The sequence below is a fragment of the Bubalus kerabau genome, chromosome 5 (genome assembly GCF_029407905.1).
Source record: "Bubalus kerabau isolate K-KA32 ecotype Philippines breed swamp buffalo chromosome 5, PCC_UOA_SB_1v2, whole genome shotgun sequence".
In the NCBI taxonomy this organism is placed as follows: Eukaryota; Metazoa; Chordata; class Mammalia; order Artiodactyla; family Bovidae; genus Bubalus; species Bubalus kerabau.
Window position 1 is genome coordinate 6,058,452 of NC_073628.1, and position 23,850 is coordinate 6,082,301.

A 23,850-nucleotide genomic window follows, 5' to 3' on the forward strand; every position below is an offset into this window, starting at 1 on the left:
CCGAGGGTGGGCCAGGGGGCATGTTGCCATGTTTCCTCCCCCTCCATCCCTGTGGCCTGGGGGCCCCTCCCCACCCCTCAGGGCAAGAGGCGCACCCCCGCCTGCTCCTCTGGGGCTGCCTCGGTGGCGTGGAGCTGCCTTGGTGACACCTGGAAGGCTAGGCACGCCTCCCCTCCAGCTAGGGTAGGGTAGGAGCCAAAGACTCCTGTGGGCCTGTAACAGCCCCACCCTGGCATCCAGGCTGGAGCCCCCTGGGGTGCCATCCACACAGCAGAGCACCCCCTCCCCATAGGGCTGAAGCTGGGCTCCCCTGAAGCCACAACCTGCTGGCCTCTTCTCTTGCCCCAGAGCTCCGTCCTGGCCTTAAATGTTTCTCCTGATGGCTCTGCCCCTGTCAACCCCTTGCCTGAGAATCTCAGGGTCTGCTTCTGGAGCTCAGCCTCGGACATCTGGTGTTCTGATGGTTTGAACTGGGCTCCAGAGCCACCTCCTTCCTTCCCTGGGCTTCAAACCTGTCCCCCCGCTCCATCCTGACCCCCCTCAACGTCCTCCCCGACCACCGCTCCTGCCACCCCTTCCCCAAGATCCCGCCCTGGGGACTCCACCTCGTCCTCTCAGGAACCTGTGCCCACAGAGGCCTTGCCCAGGCCCCCAGCAGTCTGTATTCTGTCCACCCCATTGCCCCCCAGCCCCCCTCAGCGGAGGTGTCTCTTTTCCCCAGAGGGCCTGGCCTGGAGGGATGCCAACCAACATGGTGGAGCCAGTGCCTGATTTGCGTGGGGCTAAACACAGATCTTGAGTTGCAAAGAGTTGGACATGACTGAGTGACTGATCTGATCTGATCTGAAACACAGATCTGGGTTGAAAAGAGTGGAGGGTCTCCCAGGCTGCAGGGGCTGGCCAGCTGCATGTCCCCTGGCCCTGGGCTGGCCTGGGCTGGCCTGGGCTGGCCTGGGCTGGGGCTGGGCCTCTTTGGACCCCTGGGCCTTATGAGGGTTATGGTTATAGGGATTAGATTTCACAGAGGATGAGGCTGGAGGCGCTGTCTCAGGTGGCCTGCGGGCCACCGCTTGGCCTGGTCCCTTGGTCCCTCCTCCTGCCCAGAGAGAGGCCCTTGTGTACACGGCAGCAGGTGGAGGACTGCGTTTGTGGTACGGTCACAATCCTACCCAGCTAGGCCAAGGCTGGGCTGTGGCCCGGGACTCAGCTCTCTCCCTGCCCCTCCCAGTGCAGCTCCCATGTTGCCCCCCACTCCCCCGGTCCCCCTGAGCTCTCCACAGGTCCTGGTGGCAGGGCCGCCATCTGCACCGAGCAGATCACCGGGGCAGGGGGATCTCGTCTCCCCAACCTCCTAGGGGCTGGCCTTGTTCACGTCACCCCAGCCTGTGCCTCGCACAGCATCTGGCCCCCAAGACTCACAGGGTCCCTGTGCACGGCTTCCCAGCAGGGGTGGGGTGTGGAGAGCTCTGAGAGGCCAAGGCCCCCCCAGGCCGAGGGACAGACCTGCAGGGGATCTGAAAATGGGAGCACAGAGGGCCGATGCCTGGCTGTGCTCCCAGGGTCCCTGCCCAGCCACAGCCGGTCCTCAGTGGGAGACAGCCCTGGGTCCCCTGACATCCAGCCAGGCCTGTTCCTCCACCGCAGCCTGCACAGAAGGATCATGATGGCTCATGGGGACTCCACCGGGGACCCCAGCGTTCATGGTTCCAGCCAGATGACAGAGAAGGGTGTCAGAGCTCGGCTCGTGCCGGTCTCCGGTGCCCGCCCCGGCCCTGCCTGGCTGTTAGTTTCGCCGGACGGGATGCCACATGGACACGGGCCTGCGCAGCGTGGCCAGCATCTGGCTCCAGTGGGTGGCGCCCATGCCGCTGGCTGACGGCCCGATGATGACGTGACCCACGCTGTCCCCACGGCCGTCACTGCCGCTCTCAGCCACCGTCACACGGAGAGACAGGTCCTGGGGAGGAAGTGACATGGGTGCTGGGGACCAGGGGCGATGCCAGAGGTCCCCCATGATCCCCAGACCCCAGCCTGGTGCCAGGCATGGCTCCCCTGAATCGTCACCTCTGACCTTTCTGACCCCACAGCCCCGCCTCAATGCCTGCTTGGTGGGTGACCTTGGGTAATGACTTGGGCTCTTTCTACCTCAGTTTCCCCATCTCTAAAACGGTGGTAATCATAGTTCCTATCCGTTCCAGGAACAAAATGAGTTAAAAAGTGTACAGTCAGAGCTTTATGGATGTCTGATGTTGTGCCTGAGATAATATGTTGGACTCATAATTTAGGAAGGGAGGAAAGAAGTTGCTTGAGATCAAAGTAGTGAAGCTGAGACTGGAACCCAGCTGGACTTCTCTCCTTCTTCTCCCCTACCCCTCAGCACCCCCTCACTCCGCTTTGTCCCAAGAGTCAGCCCGCTCTAAGAGGCTGTGAAGCAGGAGAAGTGTCAGGATGACATCCCAGGGGAAGCAGGGGGCAGAGGGGTGGCCTGCCCCATGAGAGTGGCAGGGGAGGACCAGCCAGGGACGCTGAGATGTCTGCCTGGATTTGAAACACCCAGAGTGAGGCAGAGTTCTGGGTTTTCAAATTCAGTGTCCCAGGAAGGGAGACCAGGGGATTTCTGTATAGCCCCAGGGCCAAGGGGCAGGTTTGGGCTTAAGGCACAAAAAAAGACGGATGGAAGGAAAGAGTAAGAGAAGGTGATGAGCTCCCCATCCTCTGCAGCAGGCAAGCCAGCTTACCAGCATGGCCCAGGCCACATCCTCTGCAGTCCTCCCACCCTTGGTCTGGGATATCTGTGCTGGGAAGGGGGTCTCCCTGGAGCATATTGCCTTCTGAAGGCCAAGGGCCTCTGGGGAGGTCAGCCAGGCCTCTGTAGGCAGAACCTCAGGAGACTGGGGGCCTGACCTCCGGGCCTTGGCCCAGCCCTGGCTCATCCCTAGGGCTGTGCAGTTCCCTCCCCTGGGAACTGTCTTCCCCCAGATCTCAGCTTAGCTATCCCCACCTGCCAAGCCGAGCCTGACTGCCAAGGTCTGGGTGTTCCTCGTGGGCTGGCACTGTCTGGGGACTTCCCTGCTTATCTGCTGTGAGCTTCCAGGAAGCTGTGCCCATATCCCCGGCACCCACCAGAGGGCAGGTACCTAGCGGGTGCTCAGTACATGTTGCTCGACTAGAAAGGGGATGACTTAGGGCCAACCATCACCGCCTGCAAGAGGCCTGAGGATCGAGGCTGGAGGGAGTGGAGGGCCCCTCCCCTGTGCTATCCCCCCTCACCTGGAGCACAATGGCTGGCACAGAGAAGATCATGGCTTCATTGAACACTGGGTTAGGGTCGTCCCTCTTCACAGCTGTCTTCTTTTTGCTCATCTTCCTCCCATCCTGCAGCAGGTACACCTTGACAAAGGGATCTGTGGGCGGGGAGGGGGTGGGGTGAGGGCCAGTGACACACTCACTTGGCGTAGACCTGCCCAGTCACGGCAGCGCACTGCTTCCAAACTCCCCAAACATTCACCGTTTTTTTTTTTAAACAAAGCTCTTTGGCTGTGCCAGATCTTAGTTGCAGCAGGCACGATCTTCAATTTTCTTTGTGGCCTGTGAACTCTGAGGTGCGACATGTGGGACCTAGTTCCCTGACCAGGGATCGAACCTAGACCGCCTGGATTGGGAATTCAGAATAGTAGCCGCTGGACCACCAGGGAAGTCCCCCCAAACCTTCACCATCACCATTCTCTCCTGAAGTTCTGCCATCAGTCCTTGATTTCTTTCCTATTTTACAGATGAGAAAACTGAGGCTCACACGCATGTCAAGAGAGGAGCTGAGCTTTGGACTCTGGCAGCCTGCCTCCCAGCCCATGTGCACGCTCCCCTCGCATGATGCTGGGGGAGCTCCACAGAGCAATCATTTTTAACTCTATAAATGGCCCAAACGCAAACGTCAGCTCTGAGTCACCTGGCGCCCAATCAGTGGAGCCTGACTCAAGGACGTGCCGCTCTGGAATAACGAGTCGCTATCTGCTCATCACTTACCACCCACTGGGTGTCCTTGCTACACCTGCCGGGACCCAGGGTCCCCCAGGCTCCCAGTCAGGCTCCTGCAGCCCCCAGTCTTCAGTTGCCCGGGGCAGACCTGAGACGTCAGGCCCTGCCTGATATCCACACCGACTCAGTGGCCCTGGTCCCCGTTTGGGATCTGGGATGCAGTCTAGCCTCTGGGATTGCCCACTGTGGTTTCACAACCAGTGCCCCAGCCTCCTGCTCTCAGAGTCACATCCCTCCCCCAGGGGCTCCCTGTCCCCCTCCATGGGTCCCATGTTTCCTCAGCTAGATTAATCTTCCCACCATGCAGAGCTCCTGAACCCAGCCTAGGCCAGGGATGGTGAGCCTGGCACTGGGCCCTACACCTGCTGATGCCCCCAGGTGCCCAAGACTTAGCAGCTAGGGTGTAGCTCCCACCTGCCACATAGAGAAGGAGCCAGGCAGCCAGCAGGGCCTTACCTGCCGTGGTCTTGTCGTTGGCCCAGATGAGATTCTTGGCTTTCACCACAACCACGGTAAGGCGCTCAGCTGTCGGGAGGTAGCTGAGGGACAACAGGATCTCGCCCACAGCGTCGGCAGCCTGAGGACGAGTGCGTGGCTCAGAGGGCTTCCGCCCTTCCTTCTCCATTGAGAAGTTGCTGCTCTTGGGGCTCTTTACCCCAGGGCACCAAGCTGGTGGGATTGAGAGAGGGACCCCTCCACTACTGCATGGCACCCTCCCCACCTCCCACGGGGTGTGGTCCTGCCTTGGAAGGAGGACCAGAGGTTGCCTGTCAAATGTAGCAACAAATGCATTCCCTCATTCCAGACCGAAGAAATCATTCTGTGGTGGTAGCGCTTAGAGGGTCCCAGTGGACTGGAATGAGCAGATCCTTTGCTTCAATATTGGCTCAGATGGTAAAGAATCTGCCTGCAAGGCAGGAGGCCTGGGTTCGATCCGTGGGTCAGGAAGACCCCCTGGAGAAGGGAGTGGCAACCCACACCAGTATTCTTGTCTGGAGAATTTCATGGACAGAGGAGCCTGGCGGGCTACAGTCGATTGGGTCGCAAAAACTGAGCGATGAACGCTATCACATTCACTTGCTTGAATAACAGTGATGCTCCCCAAGCACTGCTACACTTAGGAAGTTGAACTTCAGCTTGGCCTCCGTCTGAAATAACTCACTTGAGGGCCAGAGAGGTACTTCCCTAACAGAACCTCTACAGGAGTAGAGCTTCTTAAGGTTTGGTGGTAGGAGCAGCAGAAGAGCTGTAAGCAGTGGTCAGGGAGCCATTCATTTGCACACAGTAACCTGAGTTTCTTTGAATGTTGCTCTCTTTCTCTAATCTCCTAAAAGGTAAAGAGAAATTCTCTCAGTCGTGTCCGACTCTTTCCGACGCTATGGACTATATAGTCCATGGAATTCTCTCGGCCAGAATACTGGAGTGGGTAGCCTTGCTCTTCTCCAGGGGATCTTCCCAACCCAGGGACCGAATCCAGGTCTCCAGCATTGCAGGCGAATTCTTTACCAGCTGAGCCACAAGGGAAGCCCAAGAATACTGGAGTGGGTAACCTATCCCTTCTCCAGCGGATCTTCCTGACCCAGGAATTGAACTGGGGTCTCCTGCGTTGCAGGCAGATTCTTTACCAACTGACCTAATCTCCTAAAGATGCTGGCACTCAGGCTGTTTTGAGGACAGTGGATTCCCTCATCTAAAGTATATACCCGTGATGCCATCCTGGCACGTGAAGGTGGGCAGACTGACCTTGTTCTGGTCCTGCAGGTAGAGCCAGCCGCTGAAGGGCTGTAGCGGGAGGTCGAGGACAGACAGCTTCAGCTCCACCACCCCCGTGCTCACATTCCGCTCATCTTCATCGATGCCAAACACCGAAAACCGCAGGCTCTTCTCCTCCAGGGCTGCAGGATCCAGCGGGATGGAGAACTTCTCATCGAAGAAGATGGAGTAGGCATTCCTCTGGATCTGCAGAGAGGAAGGGCGGTGGAAGGAGGTCTGATGCTGGGGAGGAGGCGGCAGAAGATGCCGGCGGGGCCATGGTAGGGAGAGAGCACTGGATGGGGGAGTCCGGAGACCTCGGCTACCATCGGGCTCTGTTGACCCCACACCTCATTGTTGATCCTTTCTTTGGTGGCTCAGCCCTGATGATATAAAAGCCCCCTGTCCTCCTCTCAGAGGTGGGCATCTCATGGGCTGGCATTCAAAGCTTGACAAGCTGACCCCAACTAATTCCCCTCCTCAGTGCCCATGGCTCCACAGAACCCTTGCCAAGTGCCAGCTGAGATGGCCATCTTTTTGGCACATGTTCAAGTCCAGCCCTGGGGCCAGGCATACAGTGAGGAGGGATAACTGTGAAGCCTTAGATGTCCAGCCCCCATGGGGCCTGGCCCAGGACGGTCTGAATGTCATGGGGCAGATGGATGGATGGAATGATGAGGCCAGGATGGGAAGACTCTGTTTCTAAGCCTAGTCCTGCCTAGTGGGCGCCACTGGCCTCCTCCCAGGAAGCCGTGGGAAGTGCCCTGGGCAGGTGCATGCGCAGGCCCTGCTCCCCCCTCTGTGGGGGCTGCCTTAGTCACTGCCTGGCGATATTTTAAGAGAGGAGCGGTCATCCCTGGTGCCTCGCCTGAAGCTGGGAGCTGCCCCCCTATTCACTGGGATTGGCTGGGCTGGGGTGCTAAGGCGCCTGCATTTCTGGGAATAAACCTGTCGGCACCTCCAAGTGTCCTGAGCCACACTCTCCGGTCACGCTGTGGGCTGAGGATAGACTCTTACACCACCCTGGGAGCTACATCCCCGACCTGGTCACCTGCTCAAGCATCAAGGGCTCCTCTTTCGTCAGACAAAGCCCACCTCCTGATCCTGACCCTGGCATTCAGGCTCTCCATGATCTTCAGCCCTAAATTCCTTCCTCTGGCCAAACCAGCCTCTTGATTGTCCCCTGCCCATAGGAGTGCAGGCTCCCTGATCACCCATGTACTCTATGAGCATGTAGATGGAGAGCTCTGGGGTTGAGTTCTGGATCTCCGGCTCACTTTCTGGGGTTCTCGTGGGCAAAGGACTTCCACGAGCCTCAGTTTCCTCATCTGTAAGATGCCCTCAATCCATCCCCCATCCCTGGGGCTAATGAGAGGGATGCAGATGGGCCAGGTGCTGTGAACCAGGTTCTCAGCGCACATCAGGCTGTGGCGGCAGCTGTCAACCTGTCCCTTCAAGGGATGGACCCAGAACCACCCAGGGTCCTCCAGGCAGCTGAGGCCAAGGGCAGCATGGCTCTGGGCTCGAGAGAAACGCTTCATGGTCCTGACAGACAATCCATGGAGAGCTGCTTTATATATATATAAGGAAATGGCAACCCACTCCAGTATTCTTGCTTGGAAAATCCCATGGACAGAGGAGCCTGGCAGGCTACCATCCATAGGGTCGCAAAGAGTTAGACACAACTGAAGTGACTTAGCATGCAGCATATATATATATATATATATATATTTTTATAATATATATGTATATTTATATTTATAAATATAATTATAAATATGTATACATATATATGTATACATATATTTATAAATATATGTATACATATATATATAAATATATTTATAAATATGTATACACATATTTATATATGTGTATATAGGATTTCCCTGGTAGCTCAGCTGACAAAGAATCCACCTGCAATGCAGGAGACCTGGGCTTCATCCCTGGGTTGGGAAGGTCCCCTGGAGGAGGGCATGGCAACCCACTCCAGTATTCTTGCCTGGAGAATCCCCAGGACAGAAGAGCCTGGCAGGCTATAGTCCATGGGGTCGCAAAGAGTCGGACATGACTAAGCACTGTGTATATTTGGCTGTGCTGGGTCTTAGTTGCAGCGTATGGGATCTAGTTCCCTGCTGTCAAACCCAGGCCCCCTGCTTTGGGAGCACAATCTTAGCTGCTGGACCACCAGGGAAGTCCCAGGACTTTGCAGATATTAATGCATTCCTTCCTCAAACATGATGATGCCCATCTGACAGATGGGGAAACTGAGTTACAGAGTGTTGAAGTGACTCACTCCAGGTCACACTTCAAGGAAGCAGAGAAGCAGGATTTGAACCCAGGCAGTCAGGCTCCAGGGCGCTGCTGCTAACCATCCCCTGGACTGCCTCTTTGAAGCTGGCCTCCCCTTCTCAGCCCTACGTTGGTTCCAGACCCTGCTGGAGTGGGGGGAAGGGTGGGACAGGAGGGGAACGACAGTCTTCACCGCTGAGCACAGGAAGCAGGACTGGACACTGGGCCCTGGACCTCAGACTTCTGCTGTGGTCAGAGGCTGTGCTGGGCTGACCTTGTCTGCTGGTGCCGGGCAGTATGGCGTCTCGTGTAGACCTCGCTGTCTCTTGGCAAGGCGGGGTGCCATCTGGAGTGGAAGCCTGGAGCAGGTTGCTGGGCCCGTCTTCGTGCCCTTTCCAGCTTACTCTGCACCCTCCCCCCCACTGCTTTCAGCCCCAGGAGCTGACCTCCCAGGGCTACATCAGCAGGCTCCCTTGGGGTTGGCCAGGAGGGGTCACTGGAGGGAAAACAGAAGCTGGAGGGAGGTCAGGGTGCTTATTCCCCCAGTCCTTCTCGGCAGGATGGCTACGAGTTGACCACGCCCCTTAACCAAAGGACATAGTCCTTATCCAGATGGCCCTCGGCACACAGTGGTCTCTGGGTAACTTCCCCTGCCCCCATCCCCTCGGACCAGGGTACCACGCCATCCGGGGTCGCCCTACATACCACCACAGCTTTATAACAGTCCTGTTACCAAACCCTCCCCAAATGAGCCAGCATGAACCTGTCATCCCTTCCCTGCCAGGACCTGAAGCTGACACAATTGACAAATGGACAATTACACTGGATTCCTGTGGTAGGTTTGCTGGAGGCCCCAGACAGACCGGAGGGTCTGTCCTCCCTATAGCCAGCACCTTCCCCTCTGCGATCAGCGTCCAAACTCTCTAGCGCCCTCCTCAGATCCTGCCTGGCCCAGCAGCCCTGCCTGCCTGGGCCCGACTCCTGCGAGCCCGGGGGCACACCCCGCCCCGCCCCCACCCTTTGCCCCGCCCCCAAGCCGCCACTCACCCGGGAAATGCCCACGATCTGCTCGTCCGGCAGCAGGCTGACACGCATGAAACAAGACTCGAAGCTGGCTTCCTCCCGCTCCAGGAGGTCCTTGCCTTGCAGCACAGCCACGTGGAGGGTGTGGGAGGCGGCGTCGTAGTCCATGCTCACCTCCACCTGGCCCAGCGTGAAGTCCTGCCCGAAGTTGTTGCTCACGGAGGAGACGGAGTTCAGGGAGTCGGCCGACTGGGATTTCCGGAGGGTGCCGTAGGGGGCCAGGTCCAGCTCCCTGCCCATCAGCTCCAGGGGCCCCAGCTCGCTGATGCTTTCAAAGGTGTCCTCGATGCTGAGGCTGCCTTTGCGACTGGGGGGCCCCCTAGTGCTGGCGCGCTGCGCATTCCAGGCCGGCACTCTCTAGGGCGAGAAGGGGCATGGGAGCATCGGAGGGCAATAGGCTTGGTCTTGAAGACATGTGGTTAGTCCCATTCACGCAAGACACCTCCTAGCTCTCCTTTTGCAAAAACGGGGTATACCTTAGAAACATCCTTCTTTAATATTATTTCATGTTACTTAGTTTTCTCTCTCTATCCAAGATACAAGAGAGCCTTTTCTCAAAATGTTTATTTATTATATGAACTGAATTTCACTAATAAAGATGTTCACTGAGATGATGTGTATGAAAAGGAAAAATAATTAGCAATCTAAGTGTCCAGCAGAGGGGAATGGAGAAGAAAACTAGACACAGACACTCAACAGACAATGGAGCAGCCTCAAAGGAAGCTTAGAAAAAGTCCACCGCACGAGAAAGCTTTCCTGTCGGATAACACTAACTCTAATAGGCAAATTTTTCTTTTCTCTAAATTGATCTTGGGATTTGAGAAAACAAAAGCTTGTGTACAGTAAGTATCTCCCTTGGTGGTGGTCCTCGTTATAGTATTTTTTAATGGCTCCATTAATTTGCTGCTAAGTGGATAGCCATAGTTTATGTTACTATTCCCCTACTGATGGACATTCATCTTGTGTTTCACAGACGTAAACCAGGAAGCATTGAATAGCTTTCTTAAAATCTCGACTTAAAGGACACAGTCCCTTTGATAGCTTTTGACACGTTTCCAAAACGCTCTTTGAAAAAGTTGTGCCAATTTACAGTCCTCCCAACAGAGTAAGAGAACATTCCTTCCAAAACCTCAAATGAGTGAAGCATGAGGGGCCCTTGTCTGGTAACAGGTTCTGGCTGTGCTTTCTGGAACTCTCCATGATGTTAGCAAAATCCTCTGCCAAGTGTCAAGTGATGAAATGTTTAGCAATATATAGAGAGCCCTAAAAATGTTTACACTCCCTGATACAGTAATTTCACATCTGGGCATCTTTTCAAAGTACATAATTCCACACGAAGACAAAGTTTTACATATAAACCACTTACTGTATTATTTATGGTGGCATTTAGTAAATCATGGCACATACATAAAAAAGAATCTTATGCAGTCATTAAAATGATGTTTTTGATCAACAATATGAGAAAGTGCTTCAACTTTAAGTGAGATGAAAAGAGTAGGGTGTTAAATTCTATGGAGAAATGACATCCATTGTATAAAAACTATGCATGGAAAAAAGATTGGGGCAGGGCCTAGATTTAAAATATTGGAAAATAATTCACAGTAGCTTGCCTCTGGGTTGTGGCTTTTGGGGAGGTTTTTCTTGTTTTTATTTTCCTGTATTTTTCACAGGATGGTGGGGAGGATTTGTTTGCTTGGGGTTTTTTTGCTTTGCTTTTAAAATTTGGCCACACCGCATCACTTGCAGGATCCCAGATTACCCAGTTTACGCAGGCCGGGGGAGTGAAGGCACAAACTTCTAACCCCTGGCCCACAAGGGAATTCCCAGGGGTGTTTTAAATGGAAAGCATTCATTCATTCACCAAGTATTCATTGATTACCTAGCTGGGCTCTGTTGGAGATGTGGAGGAGGACAAAGGACCCTGTCACAGGAGGAAATTAACCAGCAGCGAGTTGGGGAGGGAGTGAGGTCAATCCTGAGAGTGGATGGTGGAGGCGGGGGTGGGGGCGGTGCACCCACGAGCACAGAAGCCTCACCTTCTGCCTGGCCTCTGCGTAGGTCTCACCATACTTCTGCTGAAGGTATCTGTAGTCATAGTTTGGGAACGGGGAGGGGCTGGGGAAGCTCCCCGACGTCCAGAGCTTCCACAGGCTCACGGCTGCAATTCCCAGCAAAGCCAGTGCCCCAGCGGCGTAGACACCCACCTCCCAGTCAGGGGGACTCTTGATGACTGAAGGCAAGAGCAGAGTAGTCTCTCATTAATGGGCATTGGGGCCTCTCAATCATTATACATCCCCACCCAGGGAGTCCCCAGTTCAGCAACGACTTGCTTATTCATTGAATAAATATATACATATTTTTAGTCTTTATTGAATTTGTTATGATGTTACTTCTGTTTTATGGTTTGGTTTTTTGGCTTTGAGGCATGTGGGATCTTTGCTCCCCAGCCAGGGATTGAACCTGAACCCCTGCAGGTGAAGTCTTAACCACCAGGAAAGTCCCTGAATAAATATTTATTTATTCAGGTTTCGTGCTGGCTGCTGCGGGTCCGGTGTTGAACGAGATATACACTCTCTAATTTCTGCTTTTGGCCGCTTTCCACAAAAACACGTTTCTAGCAGGAGCGACACTTGGTTAGAGCAGGTGAAGAGCTGCGAACAATAGTTAAATATTCCTTAGGCTTTACACGGATAGGGTTGTTCTTGCCTCTCTGAGTTCTCTCAGCCTTCAGAGGACTGCTGCTTCTGGATAATCAAAGCAGACTTTTGGGATCTGGGGGGAAGCAGAAGGGGGCTTGGGGGAGAAAAAGAAATGATCCCCCTTTATGCCTCAACCTTCATCAAGAAGAACCCAATGTCCATCAGTCGATGAGTGGAAAAATAAAATGTAGTACCTTCTTACAGGGGAATATTATTCATCATTAAAGAGGAATGAAGTACTGATACATGCTACAACATGGATGAACCTTGAAAACATCATGCTGAGTGAAGGGAGCTAGTCCCAAAAGACCGTATGTTGTATGATTCTATTCCTATGAGATGTCCAAAATAGGGAAATCCCTATAGACAGAGAGTACATTAGTGTCAGGGGCTGGTGGGGGATGGTGGGGGTGTGGAGTATGGGGATTCTTTTCCGGGTGATGAATATATTCTAAAAATTGACTGTGCTCATACTTGCACAACAGACTAACTACAGCCCACTGAACTGTACCTTTTAAGTGAGTGAGTGTACGGCATGTGAGTTTCATCTCCATAAAACTATTACTGGAAAACAAACAACATACAAATACAAACACTCCAGCCAGAAGTGAGAGGTGGCTGTAGGCTGTGCAGGGCTTGGGGACAAATCTAGATGCTCAGATGCTTTTTGTGCACTGGTGAGTCAATAACTTTCGTTATCTGAGCCTCACTGTCCCCAAATGGTAATTAACCACCCCCTCAGCTGTGCTGGGCACGTCCTCATCTAGCACAGTGCTTGGCCCATGGCAGAACCATAAATGTTAAGTCACTCTACTGGGAAGCCTGGCTTTTCAATCCCCAAGAGAAGTCAACGAGATAGTAAGGTTCATTTTGCAAAAGACTGAACTGTTGGCAAACACAATCCTCTAAAGCATTCTCAGTGTTGCGTCTACACTGGATTCAACTGGGGACACCCAGGCACACAAGAACTTGCCCAAGGTCACAGAACCAGGAAGGGGTGATGCTGGGACTCCAGTTCTGGCAGCCAGACTCCAGAGCAAGCAGGGGTGACCACTGCCCACCCGGCCTCTGCCCACACAGGTCCCCAGCAGCAGGGTGCAGAGACGTGAGGAGGGTGTTTCAGGAGCGGAGGTTTCTCATCACACAGCCGTTGAGCACTTACTATGTGAGAGCACCCCCTGGAGCCCCAGGCTCAGTCCCTTAAGTGGGTCATAGTCCCCGGGGGTGGGCAAATCAATACAGGACAGTGATGGGTGTCATGATGAGAACAGCCCAGGAGGGTTTTGCAAAGAGGGACGCCCAAGCTGGGACATGCAGGAGCAGCAAGGAGTGTGCAGCCAAGGGACTTCCCTGGTGCTCCAGTGGCTAAGCCTCTCTGCTCTCAATGCAGGGTGCTGGGGTTTGATCCCTGGTTGGGGAGGAGGCCCGTGTGCAAATCTCAGCGAGTTCAGAGCACCGGGCTAACAGTGAGGGAAGGGGGCGTTTGGGGCGGAGTCATGCAGCGCTGGGAGGCCCCAGCCCACCCCCGCTGTGCTGAACCCAGCCAGCTCCACCAGAATTTACAACACTCACTCCAGAGAAGGGCAGGGCCCAGCCTTCAGCCCTGGCATTTATCCAGCTCTCAGCACCCTACGGGGTCCTTTCCTCCACTTTGGGGATCTTCCTGACCCAGGGATTGAACCCAGGTCTCCTGCACTGCGGTCTGATTCTTTACCATCTGAGCCACCTGGGAAGTCTCTAGAGGGGAACTGAGGCTAACAGAAGCTAAAGAACACATCTATTAATATTTCTGGGCTCAAGGCCACAGGGGTGAGAAATGGAGAGTCTGGTGTAGGTGCCTCGGCTCCCGGAGGCCACCTCGCCTCCCTGACTCCTGTCTCCTCATCCAGAAAGAGGGCATGACACCAAAATCACCCACCATCTGGTGCATCCGGTGGTCCCACCCGGGGGCGGGGGCACGGTTATTCTAAGGGAAAAATCTCAACAAGTTTCCTGTCTGCAGTGAGTCAGCGAGTCTGTATTTATAACAGCAGAAATCTGAAAACAGCCCCAAGGTCTGACTGAGGGGGCCAGTGGGGGCCGGTGGCGCTGTCTCAGGAGGGACTGTCACTGGGCTTTGAGAATGACAATTGAGGTCATCAGGACATTGCCGTGGAAATGCAGAGAACCGTCTCAGGCATTGTTAAGAGAAGAAGAAAAAAAATCAATCCCCAACACGGTATAACCACGTGATTTTGATGTAAAAATCACACAGCGTGTAGGCAAGGGCTGGGTGGACCAGAGAGAGGAGAGAAGAGGCAGAAGAAACGTGGATGGAGAGACAGCGAGCAAGCCTGTGTGCTCCTGACTTCTGCTGCGAGAATGCAATTTGTGGGATAAATAAAACCACAACAAGGAGCTACGGAGGGCCCAGAGCGAGCCAGGCTCTCAGGAAGTCCAGTGAATGGGGGAAGGGAAGGGGCCGGACCTGGTGACTGGAGGGTGAGGGGTGTGTGTGTGTGTGTTGGGGCGGGGGGAGGGGGGGTGTCTCCCACCCAGACGCACAGGCAGCCCAGCAGTGTGTGTGTGTGTGTTGGGGCTGGGGGCAGGGGGGAGTCTCCCACCCAGACGCACAGGCAGCCCAGCAGGCTCACTGGGGCCTGGGTGCTGGCAGGGGACGGACACAGTCCACACAGGCAGTGGACACGGCAAGGGGGCTAAGCATCACCAGGCTCCCCTGAGAATGAGGATCCCAGGGACTGAGGGCCTGAAGCCAGCACCCTGGTTGGCACAAATGGGGGGCAGGACAGACAAATCCCCAGGAAGCTGACATGAAACGATGACAGTTAATGCTCATTTATTTATTCATTTTATTGCGTACCAGCCTCAGGACCGTATGGGAAGAATTCCCCTGGGGAAGTGAGGTCTGAGCCGAGACCAGGAATGAAGAGAAGCAGCCTTAGGAATAATTGTTCCCTCACTTTGCCAGGCTCTGTTCCAAATTCTTTCTGTATATTAACCCACTGAGTCCTCAGAACAACCCTGAGAGGATGGTTCTATTATTGTCCCTATTTTACAGACTGGGAAGCTGAGAGATAGACAACCTGGCTTCAGCTCTGTGCTCGTAATCTCATATGGGTCTCGAGGACTCAGCCAGGCAGAAGCAGCGAGCACTCCAGGTGAAGGCACAGCACGTGCAAAGGCCCGGAGGTGGGGCGAGAGCCGTGTTTGCACAGTTGGGCACTTCACACATGTTAGCTCACAGAGGCTGGCAGCATCACCCCCAGTTTACAGATGAGTAAGTAGAGGCTCAGAGAGGTTTCATCACTCACCGAAGGCCGCTCCAGGGCCTGGGCCAAGGCCTGTGAGCCTGCAGGTGGAAAGTGAAAATTCCTGGCTGGGAGTTGGGAGAGGTGGTCTGCCCTTCAGCTCTGCCCTGGGCTGGCTGGGGACTGAGCTAGGGGCTGAGCTAGGAAAGGAGGTGGAGGGATAGGGAGCTGTGGCCTGGGAGACCTGGGTCCATGTTCTGGGTCTGTTACTTGGTCACTGTCCCTTTCCTTAGCCTCCCTTCTCCCATCTGTAAATGGGCAGGGGAACAAAAGGAGAAAATATGGTGAGTGCATTTCAGCTGTGACACCATCCGCCATCAGCCTGAGTGCGTCTGGTGTCTTGAGGCTGGTCCCAAGGGAGCTGCCTTTGCTAGACAGCAGACTAGACTGGACGACCACTGAGTTCAGTATCCTGTGCATCTAATATCAACCTTCCTGGTTTTCCTTGCATTTGGCTCCAGGAATGGCCCTAGGGCAGTGGATTCCACACGGCAGGCTCAACCTTAGGGAGCAGCAGGACAGGGGCCTCCTGGGGGATGCCCTCAAGTCCTTCCACAGGAAGGCAAGTGACTGGAACAGATAGAAGAGACCTCAGACTGGTCCCAATCCAGTGTGAAAGGGATAGTGTCAGTTGCTCTGTCGTGTCCGACTCTTTGCATCGACTGTAGCCTGTTAGGCCCCTCCATCCATGGAATTCTCCAGGCAAGAATACTGGAGTGGGTGGCCCTTTCCCTTCTCCAGGGCATCTTCCCGACTCAGGGCTCGAACCCAGGTCTCCCACATGGCGGGCAGATTCTTTACCATCTGAGCCCCCAGGGCTGTGTGACCTCGGGCAACTCTCTGACTATCCTTATCAGAAGAACGGGGCTGTTACTGGGGTCCCACTGACACCCCTACCTCGGGCCTGGCGGGAGGGTCCTGTGAGATGGCTCACTGGCCGCAGGGACTCACCGCTCAAGTGATACTCTGCCACGTCCACGGCCATGCTGCCTGCCGCCGGGGGTGAGACTGGAAGGGAGAAGAGAGTCAGTGGAGGGGGCTTCAGAGGGTCACCACCCCCCCGCCACGCCACACATGCCCAGCATCCAGTGCTCACACTCAGGTGGAGGGGGCCTGGGCAAATGTAGTGGACTTTTATTTATTTTAAACTTTTTATTTTGTATTGGGGTATAGCTGATGAACAAACAGTGTTGTGATAGATTCAGGTGAACAATGAGGGGACTCAGCCATACATATACATGGATCCATTCTCCCCCAAACCTCTGTCCTATCCAGGCTGCCACATCACACTGAGCAGAGTTCCATGTGCTATACAGTAAGACCTTGTTTGTTATCCATTTAAAATACAGCAGTGTGTACATGCCCATCCCAAACTCCCTAACTATCCCTTCTCCCGATCCTTCCACCCCTTGGCAACAATAAGCTCCTTCTCAGCAATGGCAACCCACTCCAGTACTCTTGCCTGGAGAATCCCATGGACGGGGGAGCCTGGTGGGCTGCCGTCTCTGGGGTCGCACAGAGTCGGACACGACTGAAGTGACTTAGCAGCAGCAAAGTCTATGAGTCTGTTTCTCTTTTGTAAATAAGTTCATTTGTATCATTTAAAAGTAGCAGCTTTTTAAAATAGCATTTTATTTCTTTTTGGCCACTCCCTGTGGCTTTTCAGATCTTAGTTTCCAGACCATGGACGGAACCTGGGCCCTCCTCAGTGAAAATGTGGAGTCCTAACAAACCACTGGACTTCCAAGGATGTCTCTAAAAAATAGCATAGAAAATGTACCTTAAAAAAAATAAAGTAGTGTTTAAAGCACTTTGCAAGCACTCTGAAACCTCATTTCAGAGTTCTTATTGTTCAGTCGCTAAGTTGTGTCTGACTCTGCGATCCCATGAACCGCAGCACGCCAGGCTTCCCTGTCCCTCACTATCTCCTAGAGTTTGCCCAAGTTCATGTCCATTGAATCGTGATGCTCTCCAACCGTCTCATCTTCTGTTACCCTCTTCTCCATTTCAGGGCTGCCAGACGCAAAAAATGTAAGATGCCCAGGGACACGTGAATTTCTGATTGATTGTTGGTAAAAGTATGTCTAAGTAGTGCATGGGACATGCTTATACTAAAAAAAAAAATTCACTATTTATCTGAAACTCAAAAGCCAACAGCATCCCATATTTGTATTTGCTAAATCTGGCAACCCTATTTCATTTCCATCCTATCAACAACAGCGGCCCCCTCAGGTGTTCCCCAGGACTGAGTTCAAATGTTTTTGTTTAAATTGAACCGGAAATACTACATTTCTGCAATATTCTGTTATCAGTCCTTTCTCTGCTTGGGACAGTTTCCTCCCCATCCTTTACTCTCAAGTTTTACGAACCACTGAAGGTTTGATTAAGTTATTCTAGAAAGGTCTAGAAGCTCATACAACCCATTACCTGAAGCCAGGCGACTGATCATGGTTTTATTACTGTGTTTGCTAACAAGTAAACTGGCTCGCAGACAGGTTCTAAATGGGGTGGGGGTTTGGTAAAGGAAGGCTGGGGTGATCTGTAAGGATCTCAGCTCAAGGGACACCGAGGACAGGATCGTTTCCACCCTCTGCGTTCCTTTGGGGTTCTGAGAGGTGGTTACAAGCAGGTGAGTTGGGGTGCCTGCGGGTTGGGGGGTGCGGATGAGGTGGGTGGTCAGACCTTCAGAGTGTCTGTCTACCCAAGGGCAGCTGCTTTTCTGTTCCCACAGGAAAGCCAATCTAGCCTGGCTAGATCTTCTGAAAAGCCAGATTATGGTGTTTGTTTAACGTGCAGTTTCTTGATTTTTAAATGTTGCAAACAATTCACAAAAAATCTAAACACCATTCAGTAGAAAGTAAAAGCTCCTGGGTGGTAACCTGTTTACAACTCCTCAAGGATGCTGTGGGCTCCCTTTGGGACTGGGGTCCAATCAGGGAGTGAGCATTTTCTAGAATCCTAGGGTTCTCCCCAATTTGTAGCTTTGAAGTCAAGAAGCGGGGTGCCTTGATCCAGACAGGGTATTCCAGCACATGTGGAAGTGCCATGGGTCCCAGGGCAGGAGGCCTCGAGAAGTTGGGGAGGATAGGGCCCTGGGGCAAAGCCTGCCCAGGTCCACAGACAGCTCCTTGGTCCCTCCCAGTTCCTTGACGATGCCCCTACTCCCACGGTGAGATGTAAGTTGTCATGGTGATGGGAGGGCCATAGTAACCAGGAAGGGCTTCACCCATGCCAGTTCAAGTGGAAGCTCATTCCTGGAACCTGGGCTGGAGATGGTGATAAGGACCTTGCCAAGTACTTCTTATACTCAAGCTGTAAGCACTTTGCATATAATTACCTCATTTAATCCTCTAACAACCCCTTGAGGTAAGTACTATTATTATCTCTGGTTTGCAGAAGAGCCCTGAGGCGGGGCAGTGAAGTCATGTGCCTAGGCAACACAGCTAGGAAACTGTTCAGTGCAGGCCATTCTGTTCCACACTTGCTCCCTAACCCCTGTGCCTTGCTGCAGGAGGGCATATGCTTTCAAAAGGTGTCTGAGAACCTGCCGGCCAAACCAGGCACTGTGTACACGCCCGAGGTACACAAGAATTAGGTACACGCCCTAATTCTTGGCAGAAGGGGTTCTGGGTATGTTGAAACACACATGTTAATATGAACACTCATGTCCCGGCCTGCCTCTGTCTTGCTGGGAATCTGATCATACTATCGGCTTTATATCCCGCTTACCTGGCCCAAGCTGACTTCCTGCACTGGGACAGCCCATGCCAGCAGCATATTAGAGTGAGCTGAGGACATCCTAGTGGCAAGTTCCTACAGTTGGGGACAGAACCCTGTATCTGCCATATTGGGCATCTGACTGTCAAGAAGAAGTCTTTCCAAGGCTCCCACATGGCCCACCCTTCCCCCTCCCCTCATCACAACACCCCAGGAGCTGTGCGTTCACTGAAGGCACCAATGACTCTAGGCTCAGCCTGGCCAGAAGGTCACACAGAGAACCCCTGTGAAGGGGCGGAGGCCAAAGCACCTCTGCCTAAGAGGAGGGAGGAGAGGAAACAGAGAGGCTGAGGTTCTTGGGAGGAGGGCAGCCTGAGAAAGCTTTGAACCCCAGATTTTCCCCCTCACTAGCTCTGAGCCTCAGTTGTCCCATCTATAAAATGGGGTTTATGACTGCCTTATCAGGGTGTCAAGAGGGAGGAAGGAGAAGGAAGTGAGGTGGGGTTTGGCAAACCTTAGCTGCTGTGATTATTAGCCTGTAAATGGTCCAGTGAAAGTGAAAGTGTTAGTTGCTCAGCTGCGTCCGACTCTTTGCGACCTCATGGACTGTAGCCCACCAGGTTCCTCTGTCCATGGCATTCTCCAGGTAAGACTACTGGACTGGGTAGCCTTTCCTCAGGGGATCGAACCTGGGTCTCCTGCACTGCAGGCAGATTCTTTACCATCTGAGCCACCAGGGTCCAAAAGGCCCCCAAGCCCCCTACTTTGAGCAGTGGAATCGTGTGGGCAGCACTGCAGCCTGCAGATGGGGTATGTTTGTCTCAAAGTGAGTTGGCAGCATTCAAACACTGGGGAGAGTTCCCATTGAAAAATGGGTTTGTTTACAAGAAAATAGATTTTCAGCTTCCCTTTAAAAGTTAGATTTAGGAATAATGGGTCTTAGCTTCCCCTACCCTAGAGCCAGAGCCAGAGCTGAGTAGGCTGCGCCCTTCAGATGGGGCATCTGTTCTTTGGACCTGGCATCTTCTACTCTCGCATTCACTTCCAGAACCTGCTGGCCCCTGGAAGCATCTCAGTTCATGAGCGTGGTAAGCAGGCTTTTGGATGAGTTAGGGAAGGTTCAGAAAGGTTAAGTGACTTGCCCAAAGCTGCACAGCCAAGAGGGGTGGAGCTGCACCTGCCACGCCGTCCAGTACCTTGTCTATTAGTAGCCAGGGCCCCGTGTGGACTTCAAAGACGCCCTCCCCATGGCCTTGCTCAAGACCCCTAGGGAGCAGAGCCTGTCCTCATTCCCACTCCACAGAGGATGAAAGTGAGGCTCAGAGGTCAGTGACTCTGCCCAAGGTCACCGACCAGTAAGCATAGAGCTGAGACCTAGCCAAAGCTGGCTCTGCAGCCAATGCCCTTCTTAATGGCTTTACTTACCACTCCCAAGACCCTCTGACCCCATCCCACCCACTACGACAACCTCAGCAGACTCCTGCTGGCAGCCTGGAGGTTTGTCAGGCAGAGGGGCTGCGGCTCCAGCTTGGAACAGGATGCTGACACGGCACACCCGAGGCCAAGGCAGCCCGTGACCAGAGCTGCCCTGAGTTCTGACACGCAGGAAATGGGGCACAGCGGGGGTGGGTCAGAGCCATCCCAAACCCTCATCTGAACCTCGTCCTGACACCCTTCGTCACTCCATCCATTCATTCTGGCCCCAACTCTCCAAAACCTAAATTGCAGGGAGCTTGCTCACTGAAAACCCCTCTAGGTTCGAATGCAGTCTTAATCATACCTACCCAGCAACACCTACCTTTTGCTGTAAGAATCAGACATAGTCCATGCTAACTGCCTCCCATGGTGCCTGGCTCGTCGTATGCATGTGATATAAACCTGACCACTGAATGGGTAAATGGATCTCCCTTTGACAGATGAGGCTGGAGTCACTCAGCCTACGAGTAGCAACACTGGGACTGACTCCAAGGTGCGATGGATCTGGGCCTGGGCTCCTGGCCACCATGCCACCTCCTGAGCAGGCCTTTCGGGGGTGGAGATGGGTGGGAAGACCTACCACAAGACTAACTGGAATCTGACCACGAGTTGAGGACCCCTCCTGGGCTTATCAAGATGTGGCTTTCCAGGAATTTGGTGACTCTGGCAGGGGAGGGACTCCCCCTCACTCCATGTCCTTGCTCAGTGCCCTGAGCTAGCAAGCTTTTGGCTCCCTTCACCCGGAAGCCAGCAGGCAATGGGAAGGATCAGGGGGTGGGGACAGGGGAGCCCTCAATCTCTAAGACTGGGAGCCTCTTTAGGAGCTTCAGGTTTGAGATTCTTTTCAGGGACTCCCTCCCACTTTCTGGAATAACCATATCCTACCACTGTCCCCTCCCTAAAACCCACAAAACCACAGTACAAACAGGAGAGGGTGGTGGGAGCTGGCATTTCCTGGGCACATTTGTGTGCTGAGATCTGTACCAAGGGCTCACCGGGTGTTATTTCAGCACACCCTCCCTGCTGCCCTCTGAGAGGGCTGCTCCTCTGCCCAAGGCACTGGTAAGAGCACTGAAGGGCAGGACGCTACTTGCCCGTCGTCACGAGCGCTGACGAGAAGCAGGGTCCAAGCTGGAACCCCGGGCTGGGAGACCCCACTCTCCCAAGTTGCTTGGGGAAGGCTTCAGATTTCAGGATGGGGAGGCTGGGGACTTGGGTCTTGACCCTTCTCCAGACTAGCTGTGTTCCTTTTGGTGAGTCTCATGCCCTCTCTGAGCCTCAGTTTCCCTACTTCTAGTAAGAGGCATAGCTGCTGCTGCTGCGGCTGTCCAACCTGTTACCCACTCCCTAGCTTCGGGAAGAGGTGCTCATTCCAGGGTACAGACTTGCCAGGTGCTTTGTGGGGAGGGTGGCCTCATTGGCTGAGGTGGGGGGGGGCACCCAGTCCCGCTGCAGCCCATGGAAGAGGGGTCACTAGGATGGCTGGCTAAGGGATCCTCCACCCACAGGCCTGGCTCCAGGTACCCCTGTTTGGCCCCAGCTCGCCCCCACCTTCAGCCCAAATCTACAGCCCCAGGACCTCGAGACTGGCAGGCTTCCTCTCCCAAAATGCAATGGCATCAAAGGTTGGCAGAGAGACCCTGGACAGCTCCCCACCCAGGCTGGTGATAGCAGACAGAAGCCGAGGATCCTCTTGGTTCCCCGGGGGCCTCCTGGCAATGGGGTGCGACACGGGGCATTTCCTGAAAACCCAGCACCTATGCTGCGGGGACCCCCAGGATATTTGGGGACCGAAGTGTTGGGGGAGGTGATCCTGGAGCTGGGAAGGAGGTGCGAGGCGGGGCCGGGGCAGCGGGGGCAGGCAAGGCGCTGTGAGCGTGAGAGGTGTGCGTGCAGCGCGGGCGCCGGGGAGGCGTGTAAATGGCCGAGAGAGCCGCGTGTGTGCACACGCGGGGCGGGCGTGCGGGGCGCGAGGCGATGCGCAGTGCGCGGAGTGGCCGGGCCGGGGAAGGGCGCCCGGCGTGCACTGTGCCGGCCGTGTGTGTGTGCAAGCGCGGCGCGGGTGTGCGATCCGCGCAAGTGTGCAGATGACCGGGGCGCGCGGAGCCCGGGGGGTCCCCGGCGCTGCGAGGGAGCACTGCGTTCATCCGCGCTCGGGGCGCGTACTCACCCGGGCTCCGCGGAGGGGTCGCCGCTCCGGTTCGGGTTCAGGCTCGGGCTCCCGGCTCCCGGCTCCCGCCGGCCTCCCGCAGCGCGCACGCACCGGCGCCAAGCCCGGCGGTCGCCGGCGGAGCCACCCCTGCAGTGTCGCCCCGCGCCCGCCTGGGAAGAGCGCGGCGCGGGCCGGGGGCTCGGCCGGGCCGGGGCGGCAGTCGGGAACTGCGCCGCAGTCCGGGCACGCTCCCAGGAGCCCGTCGCGCGCTCCCTGGCGCTCGCCCGCTCGCTCTCTCTTTAATTTAAAGTGACAACCCCGAGCGCACTCGCCGCTCCCGGGAGCTGCGCGGCGCTTCCGGGGTCTGAGCCGAAGATCCCCAAGCGCTCCCTGGATCCCAGGGGTCGTGCGAGGCCGAGACCAGCCCCGCGCTCCCAGGCCCAGGATGAGTCGGAGTGGGAGCTGGGGATGTGCTGACCGTGAGCTCCGGGAGCACTGGGCTCCGAGTCCACAGGCCCCGGTTCTAGCCTGAGCGGCCGCACCCCTAGTTATCCTGTTCCCTTTCTAGGGCCTCAGTTTCTTTTTCTGTAAATAGGACTTGATACTGTGCGCCTCCTAAGTACCGGTCAGAAAACAGGAAGCGGCAGGTGGCCCCTTCTCTGAATGGTAAAACGTCATCTCACTCCTCACAATGACCTAATGGGGTCGTGGTCATTCCTCTCTCTCTCTCTCTCTCTCTCTCTCTCTTTTTCCCCTTTTTTAGCAGAAAGAAACAGCCTCAGAGAGGTAAGATGACCTTCCCAAGGTCACAGAGCCAAGAGTCAGCTAAGACTTGAACCTAGGTGGATGTGACTTCAAAGTCCATACTCTTAGGACATATCACTTAGGGGTCTGTGCTTTCTTTCCAAAGGAATGAATGAATCATTCAGGAGATATTTAGGACGCCCCCGCTGGATGCTAGGCATAGTGCCAGGTGCGGGCGATCTTCCATCTTCCGGGAACAGGGGGACAGGTCCCTCTCTGCCGGCGCAGTCTGGCAGGGAGGCGCACACGCATTAGAAAGGGCTGGGATGTGCGCTGGAAGGTGCCACGTGCTGTGGGCGCAGTAACCCTGAGAGCAGGCTGGGTGCCTCACTGGTGGGGCTTCTCAGGGGATCTGTAGGATCTGGGGTGGGATGGGGTGGGGAGGGGCCAAGGTTCTCAGGTGGTGAGCCAGAGTGCTAAGGCAGGAGTGGTTTCTGGATCATCTACCCTCTGGGACTTAGAGATTGAGAGCAACCTGTGGGGTCCAGGAGCTGGGTCTGTGCTGGTTTTGGGGCAGGGAGGGGACACCCTT

At 54.8% G+C, this 23,850-nt stretch overlaps 1 protein-coding gene across 1 annotated transcript; it reads right to left on the reverse strand.

Moving 5' to 3' along the window:
• Nucleotides 1–1,285: 1,285 nt before the first annotated feature.
• Nucleotides 1,286–22,768, reverse strand: SYT12 (synaptotagmin 12). Its single transcript, XM_055583314.1, has 9 exons — nucleotides 22,533–22,768; nucleotides 16,121–16,177; nucleotides 15,173–15,210; nucleotides 11,199–11,392; nucleotides 9,127–9,519; nucleotides 5,779–5,994; nucleotides 4,492–4,612; nucleotides 3,271–3,404; nucleotides 1,286–1,957 (listed from the first exon to the last, which is right to left on the reverse strand). Exons 5-9 carry the CDS (start codon nucleotides 9,400–9,402, stop codon nucleotides 1,784–1,786), a joined length of 921 nt encoding a protein of 306 aa, XP_055439289.1. The 5' UTR covers nucleotides 9,403–9,519; nucleotides 11,199–11,392; nucleotides 15,173–15,210; nucleotides 16,121–16,177; nucleotides 22,533–22,768; the 3' UTR covers nucleotides 1,286–1,783.
• Between the last annotated feature and the right edge of the window lie 1,082 nt (nucleotides 22,769–23,850).

Coding starts and splice junctions, on each gene's coding strand:
- SYT12 (XM_055583314.1), bottom strand. CDS start 9,402: ATGGGCAGGGAGCTGGACCTGGCCCCCTACGGCACCCTCCGGAAATCC. Junction 4,613..5,778: donor ACCTGCAGGACCAGAACAAG/GTCAGTCTGCCC, acceptor ACTCGTCCTCAG/GCTGCCGACGCTGTGGGCGA. Junction 1,958..3,270: donor TGCCAGCCATTGTGCTCCAG/GTGAGGGGGGAT, acceptor CTTCCTCCCCAG/GACCTGTCTCTCCGTGTGAC.